At 39.8% G+C, this 26,341-nt stretch overlaps 1 protein-coding gene across 7 annotated transcripts in view; it reads left to right on the top strand.

The window, feature by feature from the left end:
* Positions 1-26,341, top strand: part of trpm3 (transient receptor potential cation channel, subfamily M, member 3) — a gene marked incomplete at both ends in the record, with an annotated part of 138,639 nt that overhangs the window by 71,429 nt on the left and 40,869 nt on the right. For all 7 annotated transcript variants that reach the window (XM_079250682.1, XM_079250683.1, XM_079250681.1 and 4 more), the window contains 4 exons: positions 2,308-2,432; positions 4,113-4,284; positions 21,205-21,379; positions 21,932-22,055. In XM_079250682.1, the coding sequence (XP_079106808.1) occupies positions 2,308-2,432; positions 4,113-4,284; positions 21,205-21,379; positions 21,932-22,055 (596 nt within the window). The remainder of the gene's footprint in view (positions 1-2,307; positions 2,433-4,112; positions 4,285-21,204; positions 21,380-21,931; positions 22,056-26,341) is intronic.

Genomic DNA, 26,341 nt, shown 5'->3' with positions numbered 1-26,341 from the left:
TTAATTTATCTATTTTTGTCTGTGAAATTTCTGAAATTTGATTTATTAACCTAAAGCAGTATATCTTTTTCTACCCATACTCCACTGGCTTTTATTCATTTTAAAAATTCAAGAGGCTCTTTAGGTACAAGATTAATGACTGTGTTAAAATGTTGATGTAAGTTATTTTCTTTTTAATTGCCCTTTGTCAAGACAGTCTGCATGCTGAATTTGTTAAACTACTAAATTTGTGAGACGCTTCTTTAACTTATGAGCACTCAACTCCTCTTGCAGGCACTGGGAACAGACACATGAAGTGATAGCGCTTAATACTTAACACATTTTGAATTAAAATAGTGTCAAGCAGTCTGGAGTGAAATTTAATGAAAATGTGCCCCATTACATCAAGTTTTGGATAGAATGATAAATGCATTGCAGTGCAACACAAAAACACATACCAATGGTGATCCAAGTATCATATGACTTACAACAGAGGATTTAAATTAAAAACAAACATGACTCTCTGGTGGAAATCACCGTTTGGACTCATACTTTGGAAAAAAAAATCCTGCCAGTGAAAGTTGTTAATCACTACATCCAGAAATGCAGGTTAAATCATATAAAGGAAAAAAGAAAGAAGGTGCTTTTTCAACATGTTATTTAGTTATTGCAACAACAAAATGTGGCTTTAGGTGCATCAGGGCCTACTGGCACAGGAAACACTTGAAGGTACCATTCGCAATAAACAATACTTACAGATTTTGGAGCAATATGTGCTGCATTCTGGATAATGTGTTTATCTTTTTTTTTCTTTTTTAATTAAAAAAGAATTATAAAATAACACGAGGAAATGCACAGTTCAGCTACTGAATATTTCTATACTAAAGAAAAAAGGGAACATTTCTGTTGTCTTCAGTTCCCAAATGCTTATAGGATGTTGTTACAAAAGGTGATGCAATACAGTGGTAAACAAGCCCCTTCCCACCTGTTCTTAAATGTGTTACTGGAATCCACTTCCCAAGGAGATATTTCTTCCCCCCAAAACAAGGTACTTTACCTCAACACTTTATATAATTTTAAAAGTTCAGAAACTACTGGGTTCCATTTATTCATTATTAACAGAACTATGCTTTCACTTAAATAGTGTCCTAGTTTTTTTTTATTTTTTTATTTTTTTTATTTTGATGACTCTGGTAAGGGCTGAGTTGTGTGACTGGGAAATTTGGCCTGGAGCAGGATACATGAGGAGTGAACATGACTGACTCTTGATGGTAGGAGCTGAAGGGTTGAAAATGTAATGGCTCAAGAAAAAACAGCGTCAATGTCTAACAGCAGCAGGATGGATAGAAACCAGTTTTTTATGATAAATAATAATCTAGAAAGGCCCTGCGATGGACTGGCGAGCTGTCCAGGGTGTACCCTGCCTTTCGCCCAAAGCCAGCTGGGATAGGCTCCAGCTTCCCCGCAACCCTGAATTGGATTAAGCGGTTCAGAAAATGAATGAATGAATGAATAATCTAGAAAACTGAAAAGTCACCTGACAAATTATTAAAAATGGATTCATCATGAACGTGGATTGTTTGGGCATCTACAATGACAACAAGGCAATAAGAGTTATTCTTTATCTGCTTTTCTTTTGATCTGTTTCATTGTTTTCATTTTTATTGCAACACAAAATGCAATGTTATAACTACAGAGTAATTTTGCATGCAGGATCTTTGTTTCAAACATGAACAGAGGTCATCAGAGGGCAATTCTTATCATCATTGCCTCACTTTGTCTTCAGCCAAGGAGTTTTGTATTGTATCCTCTGTTCTTTTATTGATTTTAGGTCATCAAAAGATAAGTATATTTAATAACTCCTATTATAGAAATATGAAAAGAGATGGAAAAAATATTGTTGGATGTTGTATTGTGTCAACACTTGAACACAGAAAGAACAGAGTAAGATTTAGTGACAGAATGGGTACAGAGGCAAGAAAGAGGCAGAGAGAGGTGTAAATAATGGATGGATAGTTGAATTGGAGGGATAGTGGGAGGAGGTGGCAAAAGAATGAATGTCAGCTGGAGAAATGTGATAAGATGGCCTCCAGGTTTGACTGCTGATCCCCTGAGGACAACAACAAGAGGCCTGGAGATCTGTATGTGTGTGTGTGTGTGTGTGTGTGTGTGTCTATTCTATTGATTGCCATACTTTAATCTTTTACACTTATTAGACGCTGTTTGAATCAGACACAAATGCATCACTTTCTGACTTAAAGCTGTTTATTGGTTGTGCCAAAAAATACCAAATACAACAAAATATCTCTTTGTCTCTGTGAAACATAGGGGTGATTCGCCACGTGGGAGATGCATTGAAAGACCACGCCTCCAAATCAAGGGGAAAGATTTGCACCATTGGTATTGCTCCATGGGGCATCGTAGAAAATCAAGAGGATCTTGTTGGCAAAGATGTGAGGATTAAAAAAGAAATGAATCAAATGTTAAGTCACAGAATGGCTACTTGAGTGGTTTGGCTTGTGTTTGTGTCTGTTTGATTTAAACTTAAACAGAAATGTCACATGCACTGAACAATTTCCACAACTTATACCCTAAAGTTTTAAAAATATTTTATTTGCTTTCTCTCTGACTGACACAGATCAGTTACTCTTCTGAAGATACAGTTTATTAAGTAAGATGCAGAGTTTGCCAGTATAATCTGTTAAAAAGCTATCACAGTGAGTTGGACAGTTGATGAAACGTCATGAGTGCTCAAAGCTCTTGCTGACTCATTCAAATTTAGTGTTAGTGCAATGTGGTGTTGAAAATGTCATCAGATCCACCACATACTGTCCCGCCGAACAAGTCAGGCAGAGCCGATTAATGTCTGGCTGAAATGAGATGACTAAGGGCTGAAGTATTTTTTTCTTGCTCGGTTGGTCTTTGTAGTATGTGTAATCTTGAGATGAGTTTATCTCATATTGTCAGGCACTGTCCCAGTTCAAGCTTCTCAGAAACTCTCATTATTGAATAATCATCAACCTAGTTCTGAGTAAAACTTAGTTTAGTTTCAGTGCAGTAAAATAACATGTATGAATCAGGTGTCTATTGGGGCTACTCTTGCAGGAAATCATAATAACAGAAGAATTGCAATTCTCATTGTAGGAAAACAGACAGATCTGTACAAATGTTGATTAAAGCTTTAGCCCTTGTGTTAAGCACTTTATTTAAGTAAGTATTCCAGTGTTTTGATCTCTTTGAAGGACTCACAAGAGACATTGAAGAAGATAGCTCAAATTTTACAACATCAGTGACAATGGGATTGTAAGATAAGACCAGGCCTCCAGAGTCAACAGCTTCTTCTGAACTTGGGAAGAGAAAATTAAGAGGGGAATAAAAGTGGAATCTGGAAAACAATTGTGATTGTTTGTAGTGTGGCTGTGGTCAAATAAGCTTGACTTTGAATTGAGCTTTGCTCCCGAACCTCAGCTTAAACGGTCACCTCCATTTCATTGCATTTTCATATTGTCACAATTATGACTAGATGTCAATTAGATGAAACACTGTTTTAACAGTTCCCTTCATCAAAATTTTGTTTTAAAATATTATCTTTAAGATCCTAGAAAGCATAACTTTGTAAAACATGTCTGTTTTCTTTGTCAAGTTGTCTCCCTACCAATGCCGATGTATTCTTGTGAGATATATGAAATGACAGGAAATCTCAAGCCAGGGTCCGTTTTTTGTCACAAACAGACTCTGTACTGGGCCGTTACACACAGACTTTGGATGAGACAAAAGTTTAGTGGCAGATCCTGAAGAAGCTGCAGAGACACAAAAAGCATCGGTTAAATCAAAACATGAATCAGCAAAAAGATTAAATGCTACAGGATTGTTTGTTTTCTAAAGAAAATATGTTTTTGCTTTTTCAAAGACTAGCTTTAGCAAAAGTTTGATTTCAATAACCAATGTCACCGTTAATCTAATTGGTTGAAGACATAATCAGATTCACCCAATCATCCAGCAGGTTTTTATTTGAAACAGCCCGCTCCATTACAAACAATCTTAGACAGCAAATTCTTTGACACTATGAAACCAAGAAACTTCTGCTGTGCTTAAGATGTTTGCATAATTTTTATGGCTTTCTCCTTGGCCAGGTGGTGCGTCCATACCAAACCATGTCCAACCCCCTGAGTAAGCTGACAGTTCTTAACAGTCTCCACTCCCACTTCATCCTGGCTGATAATGGCACAACGGGGAAGTACGGTGCTGAGGTCAAACTTCGACGCCAGCTCGAGAAACACATCTCCCTGCAGAAGATCAACACACGTGAGTGAAATTTAGATTTCTATGAGCTTGGCAGACTCACACGTGTAACGTAAATCAAAGGCCTTTTTATGTTGTTGTTATTTTTCTTTCTTTTTAATCCTTTAAATTATGCAAATGACAGTAATAAATCTAACCTTTGTTTTATCAGCTATAAAAATGAGGGGTTAATTGGGCTCAGGAGATTGTTTTATTATTTTTTACTGATCCAAATACTGAAATAACTTCACCTACTTAAGTTGAAGCACACACTGCCAGACAATGTATTTTTAGATATGTAAATATAATTGAATGAGTCTATAAAACAGTCCCTCTCTTTGGGAGTTTGTTTTCTGTCTAAACTACCTGACAGCTCAGGTTAACTGTCCTCAGATGAATCTGCGTGATAGTCATTATCGTCTGTTCTGACGTGCCAACAATGATCAAACCAGCAGACATAATAGCAAGCATAGATTTGCATATCAAATTAGAATATTTTATGTGAAAATCATTTTGAAAACTTGGTTGACCTCACAGATAAACTTGATGGCATTTTATAGTTTTATGTTGATTTATTTTGACAGATGCATGTGTATTAACAAGGTGCAGCTGACAACCAGGAGTGTTTATTTTGTTCTATTTTCTTCATTTTAATTTAAGTGTGGACCAGATAGATTTATTTCATCTGCGTGTTTGTCTCCGTGTCCTAATATTTGTGTTTATTTACCTACTGCAGAGCTCATGACACATCTGCTTTCAGTTTTCACATAATACCAGCTGAATGCTGGATGAATTTGCATGTATACATAATGTATTTACCGGCACACTATGAAAGGTGAGAATAGAAATTATACTAAAAAAGCTGCACCTTAGTGGCACACAAGTAGCTGCTATTAAAACTGCCTGATTTATTGACATTACATTACGGTGCATTTCTACAGCTACAGTGAATGTGGAACGGCAAGTCCAGAGCCTTTAAAGAATCTTTCTGATTTGGGGCAGTAGTGCTCTCTATCACACCACCATAAAGCTAATAATAGTGTATAAGAAGAACAAAACAATAACAATGTTTCTTTGATTTTCTCTTATACTCAGACACAGACAAAACAAAAGTAGACACAGAACCAACCTAACATCCTTGGATGATTTGTCAGTAGCCGCTTACAGCATTGTGTAGACTTCACCAGGTTCAGATCTGAGTAAGATAAATGTTTATTATCATCAACCTGCTCCTTTTCCCCTCCTGTTAACAAGAAGCCATTTTGAAGGAAGTTCCTTTGGGGCTGGTAAAGATGTGTTCACACATTTAAACATCAATGCTTATTTAAGAGCTGTCCAGGACTCCCAAAATGTCAGAAAGCAGGTTTTGCCAAGCCTTAATTCAAACCGCACCTTTGTCAACACCATTTTTGTTCTCAGTCAGAACAATCCCTGAGATTTGTTTATGGTGACATTACAAGGTTAAGCTCCAAGGGAAAAGTACTTTTTGTGTTGCTGTTGCCTCATCATTCCTAACCCCAAACTCTGAGGATCTAAGAAATGTTTCTGGTTTAAATACTCTTGATTGTGCTCCTTTCTCCGCTCATCATCCAGCCATGTGACCTATGGACTTCCCTTTGTCATCCTATGCCTGGACTTATACAAAAGGGGCTGGGAAGGCAAAGGGACGCCCAGCTGTCATGCAAGCATCAAATGTATGGTTACTGTTTGAACCCCCCCCCCCCCCCTACCGCCATAGCATTTATTTGGATCCAAGGTGAGCACCATTATCTCTTAAGAAGATGAGGTAATAGGTAGTACCTGCTGCTTACCTCTAATACATACCGCAGAGCCATCCCCTGCTGACCCTCTTTTGCAGTAACCTTTAATTTGCAGTGTCTGAAGTCACACTGATAACCAGTTTCCGTTTTACAGCCCTCAGTTCAGGCTGGCAGCTTGCCTCTTGAAAGGAAGTGTTATCAGCCAAAGTGGATCCTTAGCTTTATTCTAAATCATTTGAATATCTATTCATACATATTGTGAAGAAGTGTGGAGCTTTGATCTGATGTGGAGAGAGTTATTTTCCAACAGTTTGAATAGAAATGTGCAAGTACAGATTTCAGTGGGCCACATTAGTTTAGTTTGAACAAATGTATTTCTACAAGTTAGCATTTTGCTGTTTTCCTAGCAGCAAAAATGCACACACATTGGGGCAGTGTGAAGCTCAAATGGGAGAGCAGCCACCACAAGTACAGAGGCTACAGGTTCGAGTCCCTAACATGTGGCTGCATGTCATTCTTCACTCTCTTTGACTCCCTTTGCTGTCAAGCTACTGTTCCTTAAAGACCACGAGAGCCCAAAAGCCTTAAAAAAAGGCACTCTGTAGGGCTTGCAGATGAGGGTTATTTCTTGATTTGATTGTCTTTGCATGACCAGTCATGCACTAAATCAACTTTCCTTACAGCAGGGCTTTTCCCAGTGTAGGCTGAGGATTCTGTCAGGAAAAAGGGTGAAAAAGTAAACAAAAAACTTTGTTGAAGTAGTTTTGGTTGTGGACCATACTTAACCAGTAGTTCTGTTTTTGTTTTGATAATGTACAGGCACACATGCTACTAGTACAGTCACACACTTGATGAAAGAAGAGTGGTGGATAGATATGCATAATCTCCCCCTGTAGTATATGTGTGGTGTCTGGGCAATCCTGCAGCTAATCCTACAGTGCCTGCCTGTAAATTTCCAGCTAAAACAGCTATCAACATGAGATTGCCAAGAAATGCTGTGGCAATGAAATTGGCTAAAAGTTTTTGAATGTGGGAATCAGTCATATGTAACAAATCTATGCAACAAAAACTGTTTGGCTTTTGACAACGCCTAAGAAAAAACCGGTATCCTAATAAATCCTCAAAGATATAATCCAACTGAATCGCTGGTCCAGTTTATTATGTCATTATCATGTGATCCTTTTGGTCTTCTGGTATATTGCAAATATCATGCAGACGTTTTAGCACCTGTCAGAAGATATCATAGGTGCAGAAATGTGCGGTTGCGAAACCTTTTAACACCACTTTTGAAGACAGAACTTATTTTTTCTCAGCATTCTGCATTAGTGCCCTCCACCCTAGAAAGTCAAAACAAATATCAAGGGAAGGGGACCTCAGAGTAGGTGCAAACCAAGATAACCATTGGTTGAAAGGATGGTTAATTGAGGCAATACATTTACATGCCAGATTGCAAACTCAACATTGTGTGCTGCTCTACATTCATACATTCTCCTGTGAGTTATGCAGCCATATGTGCTCTATAGTAGCTTCATATTAATGACCCTGGATTCCTATGAATCCTGTGACACTCACATAACACAAATATAATGGCTGATGTTATAGGTACTGTGCATTCAAGCTATTCTTTACTCATTTATTAGCCCAATTCATAATCCTTCCTCACTTTTCCTCAAACTACAAGATGACCAGATATTGTCAATTCAGGGATTTAAAAAAAAATCAATAAAATGATTTGGGGCCCATTTAATACATCTTCTTTGACATGTCACAGATATATTTGGGCTGTAACACACTTTAATCACACACCTGCATGACAGAGATGAGATCAGACAGATTGAAAGAGAAGAGTGTGAAAGAGATGACAGAGAAGACACTAAGGGTGGGAAGTGGCAGGAAAGAATGTTATGATGTGTGAAATGTAAGTAAGAAATGCAGGCAGTGATACAAGGCTTTACCTTGAGATGTCCTCCATTGAAACACAAAATGAAAAAGTAAAAGCATTAATGGAAAATAATACATTTGTCCTTGTCGATTAATGCTTGCTTATTAAAGTCAACCTGTAAAAAATAAGAAAAAGCATATCCGTGGTCTTTTTTGGCTATATAGGGCTAAAGTGAAAAATAAATATGCCTTGGCCAAACAGGAATGAAATTGTTAATTTGTGCAAGTTTAGGTAAAATCTAAAGGAATAAAATAAATAAATAAATAAATAAATAACCTTCAGTGCACCCTTTTCCTTTTCATCTAAATTATATCAAATAATGAAATGGCAGCACAAGTACATTGGGTAGTGTGGTATCCTGTGGGCACAGACATGCTTCAACATCTGTGTAACCTTCACATGATCCTTCCAATGTAGTTGTGGTTTCATTAATCATATTGTACATAAAAAAAAGTAGCCGAGGTAATTGAATCCAAAGCCCATAAGGCCTTGCATTGCAGCTTAGCCATGACAAGATGTCTGCCTCTGTGGAGGAGCACATACAGGGGAAATAATAGCAAAGCTGAAGTCACACAACTACTCTTGTCTAGGCACTGTAAATGCTCATATGGATACAGAATTATTTTTTTAAAATATTATTAATGCCATCATCTCTCTTTTTAAGCTAGTGATGCAGCTATGTGTCATAATGGTGGCCGTGTGAACGCTATTATTTGTGAAATATTGTTCAGTTTGGATAAAAAGTAACATTTTTTCTTTCTTTCATCATGCAGGTATTATATGAGTCATAACTGTCACACGCTGTCTTCAACATGTGCTAGAAACCTTTCAGGAAATATGTTTAAAACATGCCTCCCCAAGTTTTAGCATTTCCATTAGTCCACTGATTGACTGGTAGAGGAGAACCGGTTGGATCTAAAGTAGATTGTTGCAAATGGATAGTGAGTTATGCAACCTCTAGTTATGTTTACACCAGTGATTTTTTTTTATTTATTTAGTTTATTTGACAGGGACGATGTACATCAGCATTAATCATAGACATGGGCTCCTCCAAAACATTATGGAATAAAAGTGAGGCGCCATATAAGTAAAAACTGGACATTTCGTTTACAAAGTTTCATCACTATCTAGTGCTACAAACTTGTTGTTTGAGGCTTGTTATATAAAAAATGTTGATAATCTCTAAAACATGTATATTGTATCTGATAAGCTATTAGAAGTTAAATTAATATAATCATGAAGAAAGCTTGAACTGTCAAATAAATTTATTGCCCCAAACAGAACATTTGTTTCCTTTTGGATTTTAGTAAAGCTGAGCTGTGATATGATTTGCATTGGCAGTAGCTCAGATGGTAGAGCAGGTTGTCCAATGCCTGGAAGGTTGGTGCTTTCCCAGTCAGCTCTTGTTGTGTCTTTGGGCAAAACACTTCACCCTTCTGGCCTCCATGGTCAGTGTTGCTGGTGTGTTAGTTTTACAGCGGCGGCCAGGGAGGCTGTTGGCATGGATTGGCTGCCACATCTCTATCAGTCTGCCTCAAGGCTGTCATGGCTGCACATGTAACTTAGCTTCACCAAGTATGAATGAACATTAGATCCTATGTAAGAACTTTAAGTGATGTCCCCAATAAAGTGCAACAGAACTCTGATGCATTATTTTATGATTAGGCTTAAAATACTGTATACGAATGGAAAATAATAATACAAAGGGTACAGGACCATTTCAGACATAGATACTGTATTTGCACTTGCAAGAATGGCTCATTTAAAGCAAATTGTGTGCAGAGATGATTACATTGTTTATTGTTAGTTACTCACTTGATTTTAGATGAGCTGAAAAGTCAAGATTTATGTTTTGTCACAACAAATTAAATGAAGGGTCTAAACTAAAACCTAATTTAGTCTTGGCATTTGATGAAGCATCTATCAGAATTCAATCTGAGACTTGATACTTTTTCATTTGCACATACCCATATGCATGAGTCTCATGAGTGCTGGCTATAGCATATAATAATTTTGGATGGATTTCAATTTGGATTTACAAGGTCATGTGCAAAAGTCAGTGCTAATACATGGAATTTTTATATATATCAGCCTAAGCATGCCCAAAAACCTTGATTTTTCTTTTTTTTTTTTTTTCCTGCTTCTTTGAGGAATAGATGAAATATCAAGAATTTGTGCAGCAATATATAGTACACACCCTGTGAGTAGTTATTTGCAAAAGCAGCTGACTGACAGACATATAGGTGGAGTGTTAAATTCCATTTTGTCTAGAGACAAGGTAATAAAAGATGCAATGTGTTAGAATATATTGTATACACAACTATTATTGTGTTGCTATTGTCAAAGATACACTATGGAAATGACTATGACTTATTTGACGGCACAGTGGCATTTATTATCCACATTTCTGGAGCCATCACTGCCCAGCGGTGTTCAGGCACTGAGAAACTTCATCCTCACACCATTTTCATCCTGGATGTCACATGACATTAAAGCTTAGTTTTGGCTTTACACACATCATTAAAAGTGAGTAAGCTGCACACTCTGCACACACACAAACACACACATACTTTTGTAGAAACACTTCAGTAGCTTGAGCATGACCACCCTGAGGTTTGTTACGTGGAATATACGTGGAGCTGGTTCCAGGGAGAAGAGGTTGAAGGTGTTTAGCAGATTGAATGATCTACAGGCAGACACTGTCCTGCTACAGGAGAGTAGTTTTTGCTACAAAGACTTCGCTTAGAGAATTTTGAACATAGCGACAAATCTGGAAGATTTCTCGCAAATCAATTAAAAGCAAACAAGGAGAAAACAACCATCTCCTCTGTTAAAGATTCAAGAGGAAATATCCTCCATGACCTCGATGGAATAAATTACACATTTAGGGATTTCTATAAAACATCATATTCCTCAGAAACAGATCCATCAGACAACAACATTGAGGAATTTCTCAACTACCTCAATCTTCCAAAGTTACAACAGGATCAGGAAATGGTTTTGGACGCACCCATTTCAGTAGGGGAACTACATGAAGCTTTAAAACACATGCCCAGCAATAAAGCTCCAGGACCAGACGGTTTTCCAGTTGAATATTATAAAGAAATTTGGTCTACACTAGCACCCACTTTTTATAAAATGGTTTCAGAAATTAAGGAAAAAGGCCAAATATCTTAAAACATCAATTTGGCTAGTATTACAGTAATACTTAAACCAGGAAAAGATCCCAAACTCCCATCTAGTTATCGTCCAATATCACTAATGAACACAGATCTTAAAGTAATCAGTAAAGTGCTTGCTACAAGGCTAGAAAAAATAACCCCACTTATCATACATCCTGATCAAACAGGATTTATCAAGGGACGACATTCCACCACTAATACGCGCAGACTAATAAATCTAATTGATTATGCCACCATACATAACCTGGAAACTACAATAATCTCTCTAGATGCTGAAAAAGCATTTGACAGGGTGAACTGGAAATTCTTATTTGCAACATTAAGAAAATTCGGGTTTGGCCCATCGTTTATCGACTGGATAAAGATACTGTATAGCAATCCAAATGCATGCGTCAGGACAAATGATCAAACTTCTCACAGCTTCAGTTTGCAGAGAGGCACCAGACAAGGCTGTCCACTCTCCCCCTCACTTTTTGCAATCTTTATTGAACCCTTAGCAGCTAGCATTAGACAAAACAAAGACATTAAAGGCATTAACTGTAGAAATATGGAGCATAAGACCAGTCTTTATGCTGATGATGTATTACTTTTCCTTCAAAATTCACAATCATCCGTCAGACAATCACACTCATCAATAAATTCTCATCAATTTCTGAATATTCCATTAATTGGTCTAAAACCACCGTTCTACCCATCAACTGTTCCTTCCATAATACTCCTGACACTGCTTAACAGTCAGGAAATATTAGATACTTGGGAATAAACATCTCACCCAGACTGTCAGACCTTACAAAGCTAAATTATGTCCCTCTACTAAAAACAGTTGAGGACGATCTCACACGGTGGAAATCTTTACCCATATCACTAATGGGAAGAGTTGCCACTATAAAAATGATGATTCTACCTAAAATCAATAATCTGTTTTTAATGATCCCCATCAAACCTCCATCCACCTGGTTTAAATCGCTGGACTCTCATGTCACTAGATTTCTCTGGAAAGACAAACCACCACGGATTAGTCTAAAAACACTCCAGAAGACTAAAGATAGCGGTGGCTTAGACTTGCCTAATTTCCAAAATTACTTTATAAGCAACAGACTACAATACATTTCTAAATGGCTTAAACCTAGCTATCTAGATGAACCATGGCTCAATATAGAAGAAGCTATGTGTGAGGGTATGGCAATTTCAGACCTGCCATTTATCAGCACAGCTGTCAAACACCAAAAATGCTTTAAAAGCATTAATATCAGCTCCTTACTAATGGCCTGGTGGGAATTTCTTAAACTAACCAAGTCCTTGCTTATTCCATGCAAACTTACACCTCTTTGGAACAATCCCGACATCCAGCAAAACCGGAAAATGATAAACTTCCCTCAGTGGAAGAATAAAGGAATAAAACAGTTAGAACATTTAATAGAAAACGGGAACTTTCTCCCTTTTGATATAATTACTTCACGATATGAAATCAGCAGCACAAAATTTTTAGAATACCACCAACTTAAATCTATTATAGGTAAGAAATACACCCCTGATCAATTAAACTTGCAGCTACCTATCAGGGCTGCAGAATTCTTAAATCTCAATGCCCCAAAACTGTTATCCAAAATATATAGATTACTATCAAAGCTAGACGATTCCATATGTCTCCCAACTTCTAAATGGGAAGCAGACTTATCTAGTAACTTTGACCAAAATGAATGGTCACAAATCTGTTCAAATACATTTACAATGACTAAGAATTCAAACATGCAACTAATAAAATTTAAAATTCTGCATAGAACTCATTATACAGGACACAGGATGTTCAGGATGGGTCTGTCACAATCAAACATCTGTCCACACTGCACTGGCAACACAATTGACAGCTACTACCATGCTTTGTGGTCTTGCCCACCTGTCCAGGAATTCTGGTTTCAGGTATGTAAAGATCTGTCAAATTGCTTCAAATGTAACATCCCTACAAACCCCAAACTGGGCCTATTGGGTCACTTGGGTGAAATTAACATAGAATTTAATTCTGCAAACTTAATCCTCACCAGTTTATGTATCGCAAAGAAAACTATCCTTCTAAGCTGGAAAAGCAAACAAAGTCTGTGTATCCAGCAGTTCAGAAATCTCTTATTAGATCACATCAGTGTCGAGATGATGTCTGCCTCCTCAAGAGATCAGTCAGCTGAACTTTATTCCCTCTGGTCCCCTGTGATCAGCTCCATCACTTAGTATGGGGGGAGAATGTGACCTTATTGCGCTCGGGTTTGGTGGCCGGTTGGGGGTCTCTAGAGGCTGTGGGTCTGTGGTGGGCTCCTGGGGGGGGGATTTTGACTGCTCCACTGCTGGAGTGGCTAGGTTTTTAGCCCTACTGTGGACCTGGATGAGCCAGCGGCTGGAGTTGCCACGCGGTGGCGGGGCGAGGTTGCTGGCGGGTGATGGGTTGGCAGGCTTGACTCCGTAGCGGGCGCCTGTGCTGCCGTGGGGTGGGCTGGGTGGGGTCCGGGCTCCGGTGCCCGGGGTTGTCCCCTGTCTCTTGGGGGTGGCGGCGGCGGGCAGGTACATGCTCTGGTGCCTGGTTGCGACCCTGGGACTTGGGGAGTGGGGGGTGTTTGATAGTGTGGATGGGATGTGCCGTGGCGAATTATGAATGTGTGTGTGTGGGGGAGGGGGGCGATGGGGCAGGGGTGTATGTATGGGGGAGTGGGTGGTGCATGTGGGTTGGTGGATAAGTGTAGATGTGATGGATGGGGGTGGGGGAGATCTGGATGTGACGTGGGGGTCAGGAGGATGGTTTTGAGGGTGGGCTGAATGTGTGGCTGAGTGGACCTGTATGTGTCGGGAAGTGTGTGTGTGTGTGTGTGGCTGTAGGTGTGTGTGCTGAGACAGTGGCGGATGTGCATGAAAGTGCCGATGTGTGGACAAGGGGGGACTTCATGTCCCCAGGTGGGGGTGTCCTCTGTGAGTGAGGGGGCGGTGGACAATCGGTCTGGGATTCCCCTTCTGCCGCCCCTCCTCTTCTTTGTCCTCATGCCCCCCTTTTGCATGTGGTGGGTTGGTCCCCTCTTGGGTCGGTGATGACTCTCTGGTTTCAGTCGCCGAAGGCTCTGGTTACGGGGATGACTGCCCCTGGCTTGTCCTGGTCCTTGGGGGGCCCTGGGAGTAGGGGGCATGCCTAGTGCCGCGGGCGGCTCACCTTCTGGAGGAAAGCTCACTTTCCTCCAGACTTAAATCCCTCGACCCCTCTTCCTCCCCGCTCCCCATCACACACAGGCAGGGTATTGGGAGGTGTGCACGTGGTGCTGGGTGGTGAGAAAGGCCATCAAGGTGATACTGATGGGGGGGGGGGGGGGGGGAGTGCCATCCATTAGACCTGGGCTGGCCTGGCTGTAGAAGGGTTGTCGCCGGCCCTGGGGGGGTGCTGGGTCAGCTGCATCTGTGGGGTGGTGGGGGGGACGCTGGGAATGATGGGCGGTAATTATGGGGAGCCCTGATCGGGGCCATCCTGTCCTCTGCCCCCTCTGGGGCATCTCACATGGGACATGATGGAGGGGTGAGGTGAGGATGTGTGGGAGCGGGTGTATGGGGTTACAGATGGATGGTTGGGGAGGGGCGGGGGGATTAGGGTTGGGGATATAGGTGGGTAGGGGGGTGAGGGGATAGGGATGTGTGCGGATGAGTAGATGTGTGTGTGTGTGTGGAGGGGTATGTTGGTGGGTGGGTTGTATGTAATGGGGTGTGCCTGTGTTGGAGGAGTGAGGATGTGTGTGTGTGTGTGGGGGGGGGGGTTGTATATGCGAATGGGATGTGTGAGTGAGGGTGAAGTTTGGAGGGGGGGCTGTGGGTGGTGGAGGGGTGTTTGGTGGGGCATGTGTGGTTGGGTAGAAGTAGAGGGACGGGGTGGCGGGGTGTGAGCGTGTGTGGGGGCGGGGTCGGTTGGAGTTTGTGTGACTTGGTATGGATGAGTGAGTAGAGGTGGGGTGGGGTTGTGTATGTGAAGGGAGATGTGTGTGGATTGCGGAGGGGTGTGTGGATGGGGGCTGAGAGGGGAGTGCGTGTTGGGGGAGGGAGGGTGTGCATGTATATTTGTGTGTGGTTTGGTGGTGGGGGGGTGGTTTCCTGTACCCGGGGAGCGCAGCTGGTGCACTGGGGGGCGACCTGGCTGCCGCTAGGTGGCGGTCTGGGGATCCTGGTCCTCCGTCAGTGTGGGCTGTGCCCTCTGCCTGCGGGGGCGGGGGGCTGCTCTCGGGCTCTTGGGGCCCTGGGGCCTGCGCTCTGTCTGCCGTGGGTGGCCGGTGCCCGGCGGGATCGGCCCTTGCCGGCCTGGGCCTGCTGGGGCCTGTTCCCCCTGACTGCGGGGGACTCTGGTTGGGGACCTCCTTCGCCACCTCCTGGGCGGATGCATGGCTGGCTCCGGAGTGGGGTGGTTGGGGTCTGTGCCTGGGGGTGACTGTCGGTTACCCGGGTCTCTGGGTTCTCCTGGCCTTCCTCTAGCTGTAGGCAGGCGGGGTCACATTGGCACGATCTCTCTTCTCTGAACACGTTCCACTCTAAATGTTCTGCATGAATGTTCTGCATGTGTCACAGTCACTGAGTCATCCAGCAAGTTTATTCATTAACAGCAGGTAGCTCTCTTTCTGTCTTTTTGATTTAACTTGCTAGTTTCTGGTCCTCCTGATTGTCAATGGTTTTGTTCTCCACAGGGACCATGAATCTAGAGTTGGCTTGTGTGGGTGTATATATTTATGTGTGTGGGTGGGTATGTGTGTGTACATATGTATGTATGTATGTATGTATGTGTATGGATGGGTATATATATATATATATATATATATCTATATATATCTATATCTATATATATATATATATATATATATATATATATATATATATATATATATATATATATATATATATATATATATATATGTGTGTGTGTGTGTATGTATGTATGTATGTATGTATGTGTGTATGTATGTATATATGTATATATATAATGTATGTGCGAATGTATATACATATATATGTAGGTGGGTATGTATGTGCATATACGTGTATGCATTGATCTCTTTCTTTTGTTTTTTCTGTTCTCTTTTCTGTTCTCTTTCTGCCCCTTTCCTGTCCTTTCCGGTCAGGTCCAGCAGCATAAACTCTGTAATACAAACTATTATCCAAAACAAATAGAAAAATAAAATAAGAATCAAGAAATACAAGGGGATCATTACATCTATAAAAGTTCCCCTTGGCAAAATAAATTTGCTCAGCAGAACACAGCATCCAGAACATCAGTCTGCTTGCTTAAATGCTGGACAAGACAAAAAAAAAAAGTGAGTAAGCTGACTTCAACACACTGGCCGTTTTGACCGCACACCATGACTGATTCAGCAAAGAAGCACAAAAAGACTTCATCAGAGAAAGGGTGGAAAAGAAATGGAAATTGGGACAGAGGGATAAGACAAGAGTCAAGAAGAAATGTTTTCCCGGCTGGAGAAAGCTCACAGTACAGGCAGGATGCAAGATGGATGCTGAATTTGCTGTCGACTGGATGTGTGTCACTGAGAAAAATGCAACAGTTCTGTCATGTGTTTCTAAAACATAGAGAAGTGAGGAGCAATGGTTGAGGGTGCGACACTGTCAGATATTGTTGCTCTTACAGATCTAATCTCTGCTTCAGTAATTACTGCAGTAGAGTTAAAGCTCTTTTGTACTCTGCAAGAACACAGAACTTTTATTTGCTGTCAAAGCAACACAAAAAAAGAAAGTAAAAATAAAATTAGAGGATTTCCTTTTTCTTTGTCCTTTTTTTTTTAAATGATATATTTATTTATTTCAGGGGATTGTCAGAGACCTACATTCTGGAGCACACCCCCTCTAGGCATGTGGATGCAAATTTGACATATACAAGGACAAAATCTCAGACACTAGCACACACCCATGTACACACTAAAGGAGTCATTGCTGGTGTCCTTAATTAGGACCATTTAAGCATTTTATGTGTGTCTTGGTGTCTAACTACACTTAATCTCCCTGAATCCTGCTCTTACTGGTTACTTTCATGTCTCCCATCCTGAACAGATTCAGAACATTTTTGAGTTTGACTCCTCTCCCTCCGTTTCCTATGTTCTTTGTCATTGTATAAGCTACACTCCGAGAGAAAAAAGGTGCACGCTCTGGGTTACACTATTTGGAGATCAATATTGAGCCGGGTACTAATGATTATCTTGGTGCTGGAAAGTAAGATGGAAAGGTCAGTTATAGATCTTGAGCAAACAGCCAACATCTCAATAATATTAGGAGAAATTAATGCAAAAATGTGACAGGATATGAAACTGGACCTGCAGTTTTTTATTTCAAGCACAATTCTCCACAAACAACCTTTTAGTGTAAACATTACTTTAAGAGAAGATCAAACTTTGTGTATAGAAAGAAACTGAAATGGCAATTTTCTGAAATTGTATTTGCAGAGATTACCGACTGATTCATCCCACATTTTACCTTTAGCCCCTATGATGCTGTGCTTACAGACAATAAAGACTGAAACATTATTGTATGTTTTGTTATGGGCACCTAAAAAAAAAAAACACTGTCTTTTGCTGCTTGCATTGACCGGGCAGGCTTAAATTCAGTCAAGATAACCCTGGTTATTTTTCTTATGTTTTACAGTTTAATATAAGTTCCACATATTTCTTTATTCTGAGATAATATCTTTTTAACTCCACTGCAGACATACAGAATTGCCTCAGTCCTGTAAGGTTTCTTTGACATTGTACCTTTCAATGAGCCACATTTAGCAAGGCAGCTGGAAAAGAATCTCTGATCCCTTGTTTTGCCATCCATGCATTCAGACAATCTGTGTTCACTGCCCCTATGGGAGATTGTGATCTTGTACAGTAGCTGCAGACCAAAAACTTTGCACTTTCATGGGGAAGCTTTTGAATCTTGATGAAAGATGGAAAGAAAAACTGAGACTTAGCTTCTTGCTGTTCACAAGCTGAGTATCAGCCATACCAGAGTAGGCTGGGATGTCTGTGTTTATCCCTTTAAGAATTATTAGAGCATTGTAGATTAGAATAAAATGTAATATTGAATTGGGTGAAAGATTTGTGGGGAAAATAAGTAAATAAATATTTTCTAAGATTACTTTGATATTTTGGAAACATCTAAAAATAAGTTTTCTTTTCTCAGACTTGCTTTCCTTGAAAGGTTTTATAAACCTTAGACAAGACAGATACGGTAATCTAGGAATTTCATATTAAGAGTCACTGCAATAGTTTGTCTTTTGATCCATTTTCCTCCAAACAAGCATGTTTTATTCTCAACAGGCCCGACTCACAACTTGTAATAATTTGCATCCACATTCGCAAAAGGAAGAAAAATCCATTTTCTCTGTAGTTATTGATAAAAAAAAAAAGGTAACTTTACATGAGAGAATTTGATGTTGCATTCAGTCAAAAGATAAATTAGTTTCATTAGTGATTAAGTGTTGCCGTGTGTGCAGACTTATGTGTGTTTGTGTAACATTGTAGGTATGCTTGTGTATGTCTGCATGTGTTTGCGTGCACACACTGGATTTCTTCTCCCAATTAGCCATGACACAGCTGTGCTTTCCCTCCTCATCTGCTCTTCAGTGGGTTTCAGCTGAACAATAATCTAATTTAGATACTGCAGCATTGCCTCCAAAGCTTACTAGTCATCAATATCAATGTCTGATCTGACACAACTGCAAGCTTGCAGATGTGCCCACATGTACACAAACATGCAATAAAGAACAGAAACAGACATACAAACGAGAAAAAGAGTCCGATACAAAATGCAAGTCATTACTCTTCTGCTCTGTCACATTATGCTCTGTTCATGTGGGGTTGTGTGATGTGTCTTGGCACAGTGACGTTTTACCTCTTTGAAGTAGACAAAGCCCCTAAAATATTCTCCTTACATAACTGTCCCTGTTGCAAGGCAGCATAAGGCTGTGTGAGACACATCGTATTGGTAGTGCACTCCCAAAAATGTACGCTTGTGCGTGTGTGTGTGTGTGTGTGTGTGTGTGAGTGGTTGAGAGAGACTCTGCTTTCTGCTCTGTGAATTATGCAGATAAAGATGAGAGAGTGGGTGGGGGAAGATGAGGCATTTACACAGTTTTTGAATTAGAAGACCCAGCACACCCAACATATGACACAACTTCATGAATGAAAGTGAGAGCGAATGGGGATGAACGAGGTGCTTACGGAAAGAAAAACTTCAGAGGTGGACACAACGTGAGAAAGAGCAGGTCTCTGTTGTACAATTTGTCTCTATAGACAGACATGTCTGTGACTGAAACAGAAGTTGGAGAAGGTCACAAAATCATGTCTTGAGAGTCATCAACACATGCATTCATTTGTTATTAGACAGAACAAGAATGTACATTTTTCATCTTAGTATTTCATAGATACTAAACTTTTTTATTGTTGTTTTTCAGTTTTTGAATTCCTTTGACAGTCCGGTTACTGTAAATTGTTCAATTTACAGTGACTATAAGTGTGAGTATGTCTCTGTAATGAACAGTCAGTGTAATTTGTGTTCTGCCGCTCCTCCAGCAGCTGCTGTGGTAGCTATCACACTAATTATAACTGTCTGCCTGTTATTATTTCTTTTTTTCTAGTCTTGCTGAGCAAAGTGCTTTACAACGGAAGGAAGCCAGTCATATACAGAATTTTACTGTGCTTCCTACGGTGCATTTCTGAAAAAAGAAAACAAAACACAAAAATTAGCAAAGGAATTAAAATAAATTTAGCAGAAAATACTGAATTTGAATTGAGTATGGTCTTTATTTGTTATATTTTCATGACACCTGCACCTTTCTTCAGTAGATCTGAAGAAATCTCCTCAGGTCTGCTGTTTCCCCTCTGAGATGTGTAAAGAGTGTGCAGATTTGTCCATTAGCCCATGTTCAACAGCTCATGTAGCATTTTGTTCTGGTATTCAGCTCCTGATTTGCTACATACTCCATGAGCAGCACAAATTTTTATCTTGTTAATTGAGGCAACATAATTGGGGACGTGATGTGGCTTGCTCTCAACACTTCAGCCATGCAGAACTTTCTTGTCTCGGGGCTCTGAGAAGCATCGTGCTTGGTCAGACGAAAACATTTATGCTGTTTTGGTCAACGCAGAAGAAAATAAAGGGAAAGGTTATGGCTTCTTTATTTTTACTGAAACAAAGTTAATTGGTAGTTTTATAGGGAATGAGAATTTCATATAATTGGTGATGCATAATAGGATATTTCCAACAAATTGGCATCTTCTGTAACTTCTGGTTGCATTTTGTGCACCTGTGATCCTATTATGATCAGTTTATGTGTATGTTTCGGTGACAATAACCGTAACCGCTAACAGACCTGTGAGGGTCTAATAGTCTGAGTATTTCTGCAGTTAACAAGACCATGGAGTTAAATTGTAAGTCTGAGGTGTGCAGAATAAGGAGGAATTGCGAGAGCATTGATGCGTCTGACCACCTTATCACACCTGTTAGTCAAGTCATATCAGGGTCAATGTGGAATTGATCCAGATATGACAAAATAATACAATACCTGTCAGACATAGTCTCATCTGTTTTCTAATTTTGGAACACTCTCATCAATGCATAACAGAGAAATTTTATTGAAAAAAAAAAAACAAAACATTGTATATTACCAGGCACCATCTAGTTCAACAAGAAAATCTTACATCATTTTAGTAGAACATATAAGTCATAAAAGTCCAAATGTGCACACACGGACTGTCTGTCTCCTCTCTCTATGAAAAAAGCAAAGCACAAAGAAGGCTGGATATATTTGTCACAAGTATCTTTTCTCCTTAAATTAGAAGTACCATGGCAGAAGCATCATGTGACATCACAGTTGTCAAATTTCCATCTTGCTGCTCATAAATTTTCTTCAAAAATAGATTTTCTATTTATGAATCCAGTATAGTTGATGTCATTTCTTTCTTCCCTGTTTGCCTTTGTTTTTTTTTTTCTGTATTGAAATAGTTTTTTCCCCTCTGCAATCGCACCTCACCTCCTGTTTCTCCCACTCTCACTTCCTGTGAAGGGATTGGCCAGGGTGTACCAGTGGTAGCGCTTATCGTAGAAGGTGGACCTAATGTGATCTCCATAGTGCTGGAGTACCTCAGAGACACTCCCCCAGTCCCTGTGGTGGTGTGTGATGGCAGTGGTAGAGCCTCAGACATCTTGGCCTTCGGACACAAATACTCGGAGGATGGAGGGTATGTGCTTACATGTACACATCATGTAAAAGTCCAAGGACAAATACTCAGAATTGTACATTGAAATTAGGAAAAACTGCTAGAGTGAAACCTGTTATTGATTATTTGTAATCTTGATAACTGAAAATAATTATGCTGGCTTATAATTACTGTATCCTTTGTGGAGAAATTAACTTTTTTTTACAATTTTATATGAAGATTAATGTTATTGTCTATCATTTTATTGGAAAAATGTCCTGATTAGAACTTAGAAAAATCATTTTGCTTTCTTTCTCAAAAACATATATACATATATATATATATATATATATATATATATATATATATATATATATATATATATATATATATATATATATATATATATATATAATATTTATTTGTTTATATATAAATAATATATAAAATTCATACCTGGCCAAGGATGCAGAGGTGGTATAAGTCTCAGCCAACATTGTTCTAACTTAATGACAAATAAACTATGACTTTTCATCTTTGATCTGATTACCTCCTGACTTTCTTGTTTTACCCTTCATTCCTTTGTCCCTGCAGCATCATTAATGAGTCTCTAAGAGACCAGCTGCTGGTGACCATCCAGAAGACGTTCACCTACAGCCGCACACAGGCCCAGCATCTCTTCATCATTCTCATGGAGTGCATGAAAAAGAAGGAACTGGTCAGTAAATCTCTTTCAGACATTTTACACACGAGTACATACAGGATGAATGTCTTAATAACTGAACAGAAACATGCAGACCCCAGCTTTCTGATCACGAAACTTCAAATGAAGCAGATATTATGTCGTCTTTTATGTGTGACATGTAATGTTAAGCAGATGTAAATATATTCAGATGACTTCTGGGACTTGCTGCCCTCTACTTTTTACCTCTTTGGAAGTGTTTAACCCTTGAGACACCAGAGTTTTTGAATTCTCACGTAATTTTATGTAGTAGCATCACAAGTTGAAGGCCTTGTGGTCTTTGACGGCAGCAGCCAATTGTTGACAGCGGCCAAGTTTTGATGGCCGATTCACATGTCTGTCATCTAGTGGTGGAAAGTGAGAATAGGTTTAAGCTTTCTTTCTCCAAACATGGCTCGGTGCAATTTTGTAACTTTGGCACTTAGTCAAGGTATAAGTCATGTCAAACAAAATAGTCAAGCAAGCCCCTCGCTTATGGGATGAAATTTCAGTCCCTAGAAACCAGCAGTTGAATGAGGTTGTTTGTGTAGTGCTTGTGTCTTTCTGCTTGTATGTCTGTAGTAATACCCATGTATAGACGACCTAAATCTGTTATCTCAGTTACATTTTGGGGATGTATCTTCATTTAACAAGGAGCAAGTCCCCAAAGCACAGGTCATTAAGTTTTAAGGTAAACACACGTTTTACAGTTGTGGTAAAGTTGTGTTATGCAAGAGACCGAGTGGAAAAATAGGGCTTTCCATTATTTATACTTAGCATGTGCACTCAAGAAGAGAATACAAGATGCTGGTTTCGAGAGAAACATTGATGATGTAGGAATCATTTGGGTTTCATCCTGTAATGCACTTCCTGGCTAAAAAAAAAAAAAAAAGTCCCCACCAAAAAACGTCAAACACTAATATTTGGTTGGACCACCATAAGCTTTGATTACAACAGGCATTTGATGTGGCTGTGATTGTTTTTGATAAGCTCCTGCAATGCCACAAAGATTTCTTTGCATCCAGCATTACGTTAAGTTTTTACCAAGATCTTGTATTGATAATGGGAGACTCCAACCACTGAGCAAAGCTTTCTCCAGCACATCCTAAAGATTCTCAGTGGGGTCCAGGGCTGGACTCTGTGGAGGCCAACCCATGTGTCACAGATGCTCTCTGAACAACTCTTTGACAATTTAAGGCTGTTGAATCCTGACATTGTCATGTTGAAATATGCCTGTACCGTCAAGGAAGAAAGAATTCATTAATGGTAAAACCTGGTCATTCAGTGGGTTATATTTATTTGACCTTGTTTTTTGGGCACCTAATGTTGCCGAACTTAGACCCGACAAAGTGCAGCAACCGCACATCAAAGTGTTGCAACCACAGACTTTTACCATAGACACCAGAAACAGGTAAATCTAGACTCATCAGGCCACATCTTGCTTCAGAGTCCAATCTTTATGTTCTTTAGCAAGAGGAAACCTTTTTCTCTGACTAACTTTACTGATTAGGGGTTTTCATATACCTATACCGGTGTTTAGTAATAATAATAATAGTAAAAATTTTATATTGGCTGCACAATGGTGTAGCCTTGGCTGAACAGGAGGTTTGAATGGTGGCCTTTCTGTGCAGAGTTTGCATGTTCTTTCTGTGTATGCGTGGGTTCTCGCCGGACACTTTGAATTCCTCCCACCATCCCTTGACATGCATATTAAGTTAATTGGTTTCTCTAAATTGTTCCTGGTAGTGAGGGTGAGCATGAATAGTTGTTTGTCTATCTGTGAAGGACTGGCAATTTGTCCAGGGTACCCTCTCTCGCCCAATGGGATGGGCTCCAGCTTACCCATAACCCTTAACTGGAACAAGCAGTTACGAAAATAGATTTATATTATTTCATTTTAAGTTTTCTTTAACTATACACTGGAAATGTGGGCAAAAACACAGACTGTGCTGCACTTTTTATGGGGTTATCATAACCTGCTGCAGTGCTTTGATCCTTGACTGATGGTAGTATTAGCTGATGAATTTGTAATAAGTTGTAAACACAGACACCCAATGGTATTTCCATAAGTTCTAACTTTCAGTGAAAATGCAGTCCTCAAGTCCAGCACAGTGTCTGAAAACACATCAATCGGGATGTTTTATAAAACTCACTCAGGCATTTAGTGGACAGTCTTTCCTATTTTCTATTGTAGGTGAATGACTTTGTTTTAAAGATCAGTTTTCCTGGCCATAACATAAACTCTCAGTGTCCCAATAAAATAGACATTGTATACAAAGATTCAGCACCACACACTGAATTAGGTGGGCAGCCCAGTATTTGTCATGGTGGAGCAGCATGTAAATGGATTGATTTCACCCTCTGTGGGATGCCAGGGTCTGACTGATGCTGCCCTGATGGAGCTTTTAAACATCTGGGTGAACAATTGGATGTGAATTATTCTGCATGAGCAGCTGTAAAGCTCAGATAATCTGATGCTGCCTTGCTCTGATTTTACTTGAGTGTTACCACTGTCATTGAAACTTCCAACTGTATTATCACTCCCTAAAAATGTCTCAACCTTATGTGAACATATCAAGACAGGCAAATGTATCTTTTCCTGATTGTTTGCAGGGATCAGTTTTTAAAACTGCAGACACTACCCACAGTTTTTCTAGCCAGGAACATTTTTGTATTCTAATTTGTGGGGTTAAATTGTAGAACAGTTTGTGGGGGACGCTCAGGGAATATCCAACTAGAAAAGCACTTGGAGAGTGCAAACCTCCACCAAGGGCCACAGTTCTCCCTATATTGTCCAAACAGTGATCTGGATCACCACCAAAATTAAATCTGTTCTTCCTTTTCCCATTTCCAACAACTCCTGAAAATTTCATGAAAATCTGTCCCTAACAGACAAACAGATAAATGCTGGTAAAAACATAACCTCCTTGGCAGAGGTAAATATAAGCCCGTTCTCCAAGTGGACTGTTTTCCATGCCTCCATTGCTGAGGTGGCCAACCAGACTCACAACGGTCCTCTTTGGCTTGTGGGACTCCTCAGGTAGCTGACGGGACCAAAGAGAGGCTAAGCGGCAAAAATTTAGGCAGAAACTCAGGCATGGAAGGAGTTTGATGAGGCCATGGAGAATGGCTTTCAGACCGCTTCCGGGAGATTTTGTTCTGGTTTGTGCATGAGATCTGTCTGGAGCTGCTTAAGGCCCTGCATGCTATTGTCCTGGTGAGAGCGCTCCATCACCTTTACCTCCTAGAATATCACACCTGTGCCAAACATGTGGAGAAAAGTGTCATCTACCAAACATGTCTTTAACCCATGTAGGGCCTGTATCATCAACACGTACCACCTTGCTTTACTGTTGTGATTAGGTAATAACTGCATTTTTCCAGCTGTTTTAAATTTCAGAATACTCTTGTGTATGTAAGTCATCCTGTAAAAGGGCCGTTTTGCTGAAGTCTCCGGTCTTGTTGAATAACCTTCATGATGACTTGTTCTCTAACTAGTGAAGGATCATATGCATAGGCTACTCGCTGTTTTTACTTCAGTGTATTTTGTCTGTTTGTTTTTTAAATTTATGATTAATTTGGTTCTTTAGAAGATAAAATATTTCAGCTGTCATCCTGAAAATAATGCAGCTACACAGAAATAGAAGGGTTTTTTGCTATATAATACAGAGGTATTTCTGTTATACACTAAGTTAACAAATAATACATTGAAAATGATACTGTATACCTGTATGATCTTAAGGACAGTACCTCCAGAGGATTTGATGAATTGAAGACTAATATCAAGGTAAACATTTGATGTGTAATACAATAGAAATAAATCTTTATGTATGCTGAAACCACAGCACTAATCTCAATGAGAATATAAAGTGGTGTGCTGATGTTTTTACCAGAATGCAAAGCCTCTCTCCTTCTGTGTGTCTCATTTTTCATTCTGATAAACTGTGTTTTTAAGGCTAGGAATGTCATGCATGCTCAGGTCATTCACCCAACCTATTGTCGGAGGTATCAGAGTTTTAGTTTTTCCTCCAAGAAACAACTTATAGTTTTTGGTTAAACTCTACCACAAAGACTGGGATACAAACACACTACATAAACTACATATCTATATAAACCAGATTGAGCAATCGGTAAACTTTTAAAGACACCATTGTACGGTTTTACTACGCTAACTACTGTTAGCGCAATAACTCCCACCGCACAGGGTGTGTTTAACTGGTGAAACAGTGTCTTACTCCAACAACCGGTCACTGTGTTGCAGACATTTATTGAATGTGCAACAC

This window comes from Telmatherina bonti, assembly GCF_933228915.1.
Source record: "Telmatherina bonti genome assembly, chromosome: 13".
Taxonomy (NCBI): domain Eukaryota; kingdom Metazoa; phylum Chordata; class Actinopteri; order Atheriniformes; family Telmatherinidae; genus Telmatherina; species Telmatherina bonti.
This window is presented reverse-complemented; position numbering and strand designations above follow the sequence as displayed.